Genomic DNA, 10,844 nt, shown 5'->3' with positions numbered 1-10,844 from the left:
ATATACGCGTCTGGCCGATCAAGGGCCGACTCTATCAACCGATGACAGTCTCTCTCCTATTTATTTGCTTATAAACCTGTTACAATAAATGATCATTCGAACCGCGTCACGCGCACCTTTAACGACGAAGGCGCAAACCACTTTTTGATGAATGACTTTCTGGACCAGAGAGGATGCGCGGGTCATTTTGAGCAGTCATTCGTTGCCCGCACTGGCATCCCTCTGTTTTTTGCTTCCAGCTCATAAAGGTGTTATATTATTTAGAGGCGGCAGCTGAGCTGAATGCGGATTAGATCCGCCACCAGTCATCGGAGCACCAGCCCTGGGACTTTGGATTTCTTTTTTCTTTTTTTTTTTTCTTCTTTTTTATCTGCACGACTTCATGATGGAGAGGATAAGAAAAGAGATGATTCTGATGGAAAGGGGACTACACAGTCCAGTGGCGGGAAAGAGGCTCTCCAACCTCACTGACTCTGCCGGGAACGCGGTGCTTGAGGCCCTGGAAAACTCTCCGCACGCCGGTCGCCTCAGCCCGAGAATACACGGCGGGCTCGGGGATATTCCCAGCAAAGGCAAGTTCGAGATAGACAGCTTGTTTGGAAACCACCACAACGACAATACCTCCTCCACTGAAGTGTCGTCCTCCGAAAGCAGGAAGAAAATAAACCTGTATCCTGAAGTTTCTCCTGACTCCGACATGAACAGTGATGTGGAAGTGGGATGCCCGTCTCACCGCTCGCCGGGCAGCATCAGCCAACACAAGGAGAACCACAGCAAAGGTAAACAATCCGCATGGAAACTTTCAGCTTGTGCTTTATTCATTCGTTCAAATGCTAATTTGAGTGGATATTACAGCGTTTGGAAGGTGTAGCTCTAATCGAAATTCCATTTGATGTGTGTGTTTATATTTTATTTCATGCACTCTTTAAAATAAAGGCTCCAAAAAGGTGCCATAGAAGAACCATTTCGGTTCCACCAAAGAACATTTATTAAAATAACCAATTTTTTTCTTAGTGTGAAGAACGTTTTAATAATCTAAAGAACATTTTTCCACCATCCTTTTGTAGAATGGAAATATTCCAATATTCTTTATGGCTGCCAATAAAGAACCTTTATTTTTAGAGTGTAGCATTTTTCCAAAGCCTTTTTATTACCTGAATTAATCTGTGATTGCACTGTATACATTTTGCAATGTTAAAATGATGCATTTGAATTGTTTGATACGTTTGTCTTTAATTGTGTATTCTCTATTTTTGGTTTAAAATAATTGCGCGCGACATCTAGCTACATTTTATAAATAAATCACAGGTCATATTTGTATATTTTATTTTAACGTGCAAATGAGTGTGATAAAAGAAAACATAAATGTATACCTTTCTCTTTTATTTCTTTCATTATCCGATTTAGGTTTTTCGGACAGTAATTCAGGGGCCTCCAATTCGAGTTCGTCCCTCTCGAATCTGAACGGTAATTCCATGGGAAACTCCAGCTCGAGCTCGGACCAAGTGAGGAGGTATCGGACTGCGTTTACCCGGGAACAGATTGGGAGATTGGAGAAAGAATTTTACAGGGAAAACTACGTGTCAAGACCGAGAAGATGTGAACTGGCCGCAGCATTAAATCTACCCGAAACAACGATAAAGGTGTGTGGTCATCATGATTTGGTTCACCTCTTCCAGAGCAAATCGAATATGTTCCTGCTAATTGATAATGCTTTTAAAATGTTCAGCTATATTTTACAGCACAGAGGTTCAGGAGTAGATTAATACACAAACAATAACATGCAATTGTATATGTCCGCGTTCTAATGCTAATTCTGGTAAATACTGTTTACAAAAAAAAAAAAAAAGTGGGATGTACTGTTAAACACACATTAGACCATATGTTGTGAGATATTTTTATTTTGTCTGATGCAGAAACTTCCCTTTTTTCAGCTTATCCAAAGTGGTTGCATTTACAGAATTCCTCGCGTAATTGATTGCGTAAATTCTTTTCTGATGAAAAAGCTTTAACCATATTATTTCAGATGCTTATGTCCTGAGGTTATTTGCCAGTTAAACTGCACTAGTGTTTAATTGTTCTCTTGTTCTGCTCATCCCTAATTGTTACCTGTGTGTTTCTGTGTAGGTGTGGTTTCAGAATCGACGAATGAAGGACAAGCGGCAGCGGCTCGCCATGTCCTGGCCACATCCCGCGGATCCCAGTTTCTACACCTATATGATGACGCACGCAGCCGCCACCGGAAGTCTGCCTTACCCTTTCCATTCCCACATGCCACTACACTATTACCCCCATGTCGGTGTCACGGCAGCAGCTGCTGCGGCGGCCGCGTCAGGAGCCGCGTCTTCACCTTTCGCTACCTCTATTCGCCCCCTCGATACTTTCCGTGCGCTTTCTCACCCATACTCGCGCCCGGAGCTGCTGTGTAGTTTCCGTCACCCAGGACTGTACCAGTCTCCCGCGGGTCTGAACAGCTCCGCGGCGGCGTCAGCGGCGGCTGCGGCTGCGGCGGCTGCGGCTGCGGCGGTCGGTGCGCCTTCAGCGGCGGGTCCGTGCTCGTGTCTCAGCTGCCACAGCAGTCAGGCTGCCAGCGCGCTCGGCTCCAGGAGCTCCAGCTCCGACTTCACCTGCACTGCGAGCGGTCAGAGGTCCGAGAGCGGATTCCTGCCATACTCGGCCGCGGTTCTCAGCAAAACTTCGGTGCCCTCACCGGACCAGAGAGAGGAGAGCGCGCTCAATAGATAGCTTAGTACTGGCATACACTCTTTTATTTGAAGGACATGTAATTATTTGTATTATTATTGATATTCATTTTGAAATGTACACTCTAAAAACTGCTGGGTTGTTTCAACACATAACTTTGGGTCAAATATGGACAAACCCAGCCGTTGGGTTACATTTTTAAATTAAAATTTTTAACCCAACGTTTGGGTATTTATAGTCATATTTGACTCAAAATTAGGTTAAAACAACCCAGCATTTTTAGAGTGTATAGGGACAGCATTTCCATTCCAATAAGGCATATGACGCTCAGAAGAATTATAAAGATATATTTAAAATAAGGCCTTCAGAACACACTGTATTACAACATAAGCAAATTTACACTAACACTTATTAATTTTACTTTTAAATTCTCGTTTTCAATTATTATTATTAAAACTGCACACTCTTAAAAATAAAGGTTCCAAATGGGTGTTTTAGCATCAGTGCCATAAAAGAAACATTTTCGGTTCCCCGAAGAACCTTTCAGTCAACAGTTCTTAAAATAACCTTTTTTTTTTTGTTCTAAAAATCTGAATATAAACAACCTTTCGTGGAATCGATTCCAATAAAGCATCGATTCCAATAAAGAACCTTTATTTATTTTTTAAGAGTGTATGCAAATATAATTTTGTTTTAGATCGTGCAGTAAAGAGAATATATACACTGGTTGTGTGCCACTTTAGCATCGGTTAAGGGACCAGGCGCGAGATAATGATGCTACTCTGAAAGTGTTGCTGCTCGAGGGACTCTCTCCCTGATAGGAGTGTGTCGCATAAAATCTGCACTACTGCTACAATGTCAATTCTGCTGTTAATAATGTGAAGATAATGACGAAAATTGCCAATCATGTACCTTGATGGACCTCCTTTGAATGTGGAAATGTAAGAAAGTTCCCGTTCTGAGACTCGCTGTCAGAGCATAACAACCCGCTGTGGGAAGTCATTAGACAAGATAGATAAAAGACCTTGAGCATTACGCATTGTTCTCGGTGTGTAGATTGTACAGTATTAAACGTGGTATTCGTTACCTGAGAATTTTTTTTCTTATTTATTAAAAAAAATAAATAAAATAAAAAAAAAAAAAGAAAGAGAGAGAGAGAGAGAGAAAAAAAAAGAAAAGATCCCCTTTCCACCGAGTCCTATTTCCAATCTTCTTATTGGAAGGTTGTCCGGCCTGGGCAGGCTTTTCTCTCAGAGATGTTCCGCTGATGCGAGCAGTCTCATTAAATCCAAACCGAAATTTCCATAATACTCCCAGTAGAGACTCTTCACTCACAATATAATGGGATTATCCACACAACCCCAAACTTCAGACAAATTGCTCATGCATTTCTGTCTGCATACATATTTTTTGTCACTGTGCGCAATTCTGCCTCATATAAAACCACGTTTTAAAAATAACAAAATAGCACTTGTACAGATCAAACGGTGAGATATTTCGCCATAACACGTATAGTCACGTTTGTATTAAACCAAAATGTGGACTGCCATCCGAAATGATTAACGGCATAGATAGGCCTACCCTTTTACAATTTTCAAAAAATAGAATTTATTTTGTTGACTGTTTATTTAATGTTAGGATTACGCAATTGTTTTAGGTACTCAAAACGATCTGACATGGAACAAATCGAAAGCGAAGAATTATTAGGCCTCAAATGATGTTGCAAACCAAAATGATCAGACTCATTGTAAATAAAGCATATTACATTGCTGTTACATTTCCAAATGGAAGAAGATTAAAAAAAAAGGTTAGCGAGTTGTTTCGCGGGGCTGTTTGCCGTCTGTTCAATAAATGACAAAACTAAAATCCCAGTGTTTTGCTCCTCTCCCAAGGGATTTGCCGTGATACACGACTCTGTACATTAGCCTACGTGACTGTATTTTACATATTGCCGACTGTATGAATTTTCATATTTTCACTTGAGAAAAATGTGCAATATAAAAATGTATATTATGTTATTTATTGATGGTGTTGTTCTTGGAAAATAAATATTTAAAACGCAAATTTTTAATATCGTTATTATCATTGTGCACGTAGCAAATTAAATCAACGGAACGCATCAAAGTCGTGCAAATTCGAAATCGAATGATGACGTTTCATTCACTTCGAATTCTGATTTAGGTTTTTTTTCTGTCTAATTCTAAACAATAATGAACACACGCAAATTCAATTTACTGTTAAGTAGCTACATTTTGAAAATGTGTTTATAATTCAACTGATGTATTTTCATCTTGCTTTTAAAATCAATATTTCAATGAAAAAGAAAAAAATACCCAATAGTGTGAAGCGGAGTTCCTGCTCTGTTAACACACCTCTCTCTCTCTCTCTCTCTCTCTCTCTCTCTCTCTCTCTCTCTCTCTCTCTCTCTCTCTCTCTCTCTCCTTGGTAAGAAAGTGAGTCTGGCATTAATTAAAACGACACTAAAACTATGGGGAATATGAAGTCTGCGATCACGGGTCATTCCGGCCCTATAATTTACCATTATTTTTACATTACCTCTAAATGATACAAGCTGATACTGTCGTTAATTGCAGCCTGGTTAAATATATACCGGGATATTCCCGGGGGGCTTTGAGATAAGTTGCTTTCTTTCTGAACGTCCCCATTAAAGAAATGGGATTAGAGTGTGATGTATCGCCATGTTTCGTTATGCTCTTTACCAAGGCGAGGGTTACAACCCATACAACAAAGGCATTGAGATAGATGGAGAGGCAAACTGGAGAAGACAGAGGGCAGAAAAACACTGGCCAGAATAACGCCATCAGTTTTGTATCCAATGCGCATAGACTGAAAAAAGAATTCATCATAAAATGCCGCAAACTGTCTGTCACCTCAGCCGAATTGCTTTTGACAAGAAAATAAATCTGCCGCTTGTTTAATATATTTTATTTTTCCTTTATTTCGGTGCTAATAGAAAACCCAAATTAAATGTCCACCACCAAGATAGAAATGCAAAGATCGATGATCCTCGCGCTACTGTCCAATCACGCCCGTTTAATTGACTGTATTTTCTGGGTAATTGAACTGCTTGTTGTAAATTGAAGATTTTATAGAAACGACATAAAAACCACATTTACTGACATTCATCGCATCTTTGACATTGATTATCTGATCAGCGCGTGTCATGCTAACCTCCAATTCTTCATTACGCACTGTTTATGAGCTGTTGCAGAACAACTCGCTTGTTCCACCGTGATTGATTGCCTTATTAACGCGTGTTCTTGTAAGTGTGACCGAACTGATTACGATGCATATGTTTAGAATAATGTTTCATTTAGCTGACTGCGAGTAATGCGAGGTGACAGCTGCTGCGGGGAGGACAAAATCACAACTACAGGGAGCACGTGGGGCCAAAAGACTGTTGTTGTTTTAAGGTGGAACTTCACAAATACGGAAACGGTGCACTGAACTGAAGATCAGATTTCAATCAAATAATACCGTTGTTGTTATTGTGCCCGGCCAAGAACGATGCCATACATAGAGATCATAGATTTAATCAAATAAACAGAAGAATTTAGCTTCCCCAAAGCTGCCAGATTGTATTTTGAGGGTGATCTCATTCTTCCCATCCAGAGGTTGCGATGGAACTAAAGGAGTAACGATTATATACCGCGGTATAAATTAAATCTGTTCTGCTCAGTCCGGATGATATTATATACACTAAAGGCACAAGCCTAAGGAAAAAAAAAATGCTTTTCATTACTCCCATAGTTTATGATTGCAGAAAAAAAGTTTTTTGTGTGTGTTGAACATTGATGGAGCAACAGATTTTGTGTGAAAATCAATCATAAAAGTGGTTTATTTCGTAATGTATGAGGTGGCGAGCTGGACCTTTTACCCCACAGACCCACGGGGCAAAAGACACACAGTATTGATGCAAATACTTAAGCTAAAATAATATGTTTTTAATAATGTCTAAGTTATTTTTTATTCAAAACAATCACTTTAGGAAAGTTTGCACTATTTTTGGTTTATTTTGATAAAAGTAAAAAAGTAAAAGATTCTAATGCTTTTCTAATAAAATAAAGATTCATTTATTTTATTCAAAAATATGATCATTTCAAAAATACAGAAACAAGATTATTTTAAAAAGTAAAGATTCTGAAAGCATCGAATGAGATCCCTTAATAATTTAATAAAGCATTACAGTAGTAACAATAAATGAATGAATGGATGAATTATTGATTACATTAATTAACTATTGAATTAGTTAATTATTGTGTCTTTCACCCCAACAGCAGGGGCGCCTTTTACCCCAAATAGGCTACCATACTTTTAGCCTACATATTCTTCTGTTATTGAAAAACTGTTGCTTTAATTACCTTGAACAAAACTAAAATCAATAAAAAGAAATTTGTCTAAATATAGTCAATAATTGTATCAATTCGTATTTGCTATATTAACATTTTTAAAAACATTAAATATTAGATCAAATTAGCGTCAAATCGCTGCTGCCCGCGATCGCGTCAAGTCGCCGATTTCCACATGCATTAAATGAAAAGCGGTTGTTAATAAAAGTGCTTCGCTGATTTTTTTTTGTGCCATCTAGTGGTTAAAAAAGAATAAAGTCAAACGGTCCTTTTACCCCGGTGCACCTTTAGCCCTGTTGTACCCTATTACTAGCCACATGCAGTCATAAAAGAGGAGAAAACAAGTAGCGTTTGGTGTTTCACAAATGTGGTCAATTATATCAGATGAAGCCAAACGTGATTTAAATAAGAAAATGCACCAAAAATATCGCGGCTAGCGAGTTTGTTAAACAGCTAGACTTCAGATTAGCTTTATTAGCTATTTGCTTTGTGTTTGATGTCACCATTAAAGAAAAGCGAGGGAACAGAAGGGAAAAGGTTCGCGCCGGCTGTGATGAGGAGATTTATGCATCAATTGAAACTATGGCCACCCTTGTTTGTCTCAAATGAACGCTTCTGTTCAAATGTTGCTTTCATATATTATGTGACATTAATTTAACTATAGCTCATTAAGACAGAATGAAATGGTTAAATTAACTTATCAACCCATAATGATGATGAATGGGGTAGTAATTCAGATACAAGCTGGGCAATTTGCAAGTCTGCACATTTGATAGTGCTCAAATAACATTTTGAATTGCAGGTCATCCCCTCAATCAACTGCATAAGCACGTGAAGGCTCTCCCTCTCTCAAACAAGAACATGTTTTTCATGCATATGTATTAAAACATGTTCGCAATTATCCTTGGAAATTGCCTTCGCTTGCTTTAACGGCTGAGCTGTCTCTTTGCTGCCAGTGAGAAGGTCTGGTTTGCAAGCGAAAATGGGGTCAAAACATGGTAGTTTAAAAAAAAAATAACACGTTAATTATATCACATTTTTGCAGATGTATATTTTCTGCAGAGAAACTGTCAACATATAGCCTACTCACCTCAACATCTCTATCGAGCACAAACAGAGCATTTCGTGCATTTATGGCAAGTGCATCTATACATCACAACGTTTATGTCACCTGGCAAATGCATTCTGGAACGGATCTGAATTCGTCTGATGATGTGCAGAAAACGCTCGCGCCCATTGCTTTCCTTCCCCGTTTAAATCTGACAGGCAGTTGCAATAGCAAACACAGTTGGTTACTGTCAACGCATATTATATCAGCACCATTCATTTATTCCGTATTACTTGAATTCATTAACCATAAAGTTAACCCATTGTCAGTTTTATTTCAACAGACATGGTCATAAACGCCTGATAATAGGCCTAAATCTCTCCTGAGGAGCGTCGTTCGTTACAGCATCGTGCACGGCGCCATTATAACCTTTTTTCGTCGCAATAATAACTGAGGCTTGTTTTTAATTAGATGCGATGAAATGGACTGCGAGTTGAGGAAAGTTGGCAATGCTTAGCAGCGATAAGGTATTGCGCGCAAAGCTCGTATCAGGCGCGCGCCATGAGGCTTGAAGCCGCGAATCATTTGGACTACCTGAAATGACATCACACTTCAAAGATGAATCGCATTTCTAAGAAATAATATAATTATGTACCCTTCATTGGCACCTCACACGCGTAGTGATATTGTGGCACAGTAATTTTCTTGACAGCTGTTACTCCACGAGAAGTGCAGCTAATTCATGAGCAGTCTGTCAGTCTCGCCGTTAGCTTCCATCTTACTAACACAGAATGCTTTACATGAGTCCCGCTGACAGTGGTCAATGATTTGTATGTGAATACTCACACATTTAGCTCACCAATATTTACAATATATGATTCGGTATACAGATTTCCAGGTCGTTTTGCTTTAAAGTATGACCAAATGTTTTATGCAGGCCTACCACAATTTGAATCAATATTCATACTGAAAACAAACAGACCCCTTATTGAATCTGAGATGTCTGAATCAGCTCTAATTGGTCTCACCTCATAAATGAAGGCTTTACAAAGTGTATTGGGTTGAGTAAAACTAAAGCAAACTTGAACTCAGTAATAAGCAATAGAAAATCAGTCCTATTGCTTCTGACAGAGAATTACAATGCAATCTGTAATCTTTAAAAGAAAAAGAAAAAATGGAAAAATTGTGTGTGTGTGTGTGTGTGTGTGTGTGTGTGTGTGTGTGTGTGTGTGTGTGTGTGTGTGTGTGTCCTGATAAACCCTACATTATGAGGACAAAATGTCCCCACAAAAATGGCAATATCCGAAATCCTTGAGGGGTCATTTTTTTGGTCCCCATGAGGAAAACAGCTTATAAATCATTCTGATGTTCTGAAAATGCATAAAGTTTTCTGTGATGGTGTGTTTAGGATTCAATCGCTCTGTGTTGTGAGAGTTATGCATGTATAAGCACTGCTGCTGTCCGTGGTGCTGATCTTCAATATTCCAGCTGGGCGTTCGAACACTCAGAATTCATGCTGAATGCCTCATCCTTTCTCCATTTCACAGTCATCAGATCTCGAAGACACAGCGCCAACCGTACGAAGCATTGACAGTTCTCACCCAATATTTGCTGTTCTTTTTAACAGTCTTATAATGTCCAACTATCATAATTAATCATTTAAATACAACGTGCTGCATATATGGGATAATAGATCTTGAGATATTAATAGATAATAGATATTACAGGCCAGATTTATTTAACAGATTATTTTAACTGAATTAATCACAAATACTGGGATACTGCATGACTTAAATCAATGAGACCACAATATATTTATACTTCATATATATATATATATATATATATATACATTTATTTCAGTACTATACAAAAGTCTAGGCACGTAGTATTTTCACCCAAAAAAATGGTTTTAAGCCAGTTATTAATATCATTTGCTGTAGTGTGTCAAAGTTTACCTTTCCAAACATTCCTTTTGCCACTTATTGTAATAATCCAGAGATGTTTGTGTATGCACAAGGAGTCTGACAACAGCTGGCATGATCTGATCTCACCATCATCGAGTCCGTCTGTGATTACATGAAGAAACAGACTAAATCCAGAAGAACTGTGGCAACGTCTCCAAGACACTTGAATAAACCTTCCTGCAAAACTACAGTTCTGTGAACAGTTTAGGCACTTGTGTAAAAATGCTGTTAAGTGCTTTTAAAAATAAGGTCATAAATAGATTTGATTAATCAGTTAACTTCCAAATCAAAATTTAGTGTGACCACTCTTTGTGTTTAAAACAGCTGTGGTAATTCTGCAAAACATATATATTGCTCTAAGCAGCTGACAAGACAATTAATTTATTTTATTCAAGTTAAAAATATTAACATCACTGAATTATCCAACAAAAACAATAAAAATTAGGTTACACTAACAAAACAATTTAAAGGTTTAGGTTAACAGTTTCTTAATGTTATAATTGCACGTTATCACTTTTACAGTGACACTGAACAAAAAAAATGTAGTGTAAATCTAAAATGTGCCACAAGTGTTAACATCTATAAGTGAATTCACATTTAACCTCACTGCACATATGGAGCATTATAGGCTACGTCTAAAGGTGCACCAATGCTATACATTTTACTATATATCCTAATCATTGTTAACATCCATTACTTCAATGAGCTCATTGTTTCTGCCTTGAATTAATACATTGGTTAAATTAATACATTATT

At 38.2% G+C, this 10,844-nt stretch overlaps 1 protein-coding gene across 1 annotated transcript; it reads left to right on the top strand.

The window, feature by feature from the left end:
* Positions 1 to 382: 382 nt before the first annotated feature.
* On the top strand, positions 383 to 2,745 carry evx2 (even-skipped homeobox 2; the record flags this gene model as incomplete). Its single annotated transcript, XM_081367902.1, has 3 exons — positions 383 to 779; positions 1,408 to 1,643; positions 2,128 to 2,745. 3 exons carry the CDS (start codon positions 383 to 385, stop codon positions 2,743 to 2,745), a joined length of 1,251 nt encoding a protein of 416 aa, XP_081224028.1.
* Between the last annotated feature and the right edge of the window lie 8,099 nt (positions 2,746 to 10,844).

This window comes from Scardinius erythrophthalmus (assembly GCF_964197995.2).
Source record: "Scardinius erythrophthalmus genome assembly, chromosome: 6".
Taxonomy (NCBI): Eukaryota; Metazoa; Chordata; class Actinopteri; order Cypriniformes; family Leuciscidae; genus Scardinius; species Scardinius erythrophthalmus.
The sequence above is the reverse complement of the archived record's forward strand: the minus strand, read 5'-3'. Positions and strand labels throughout refer to the sequence as shown.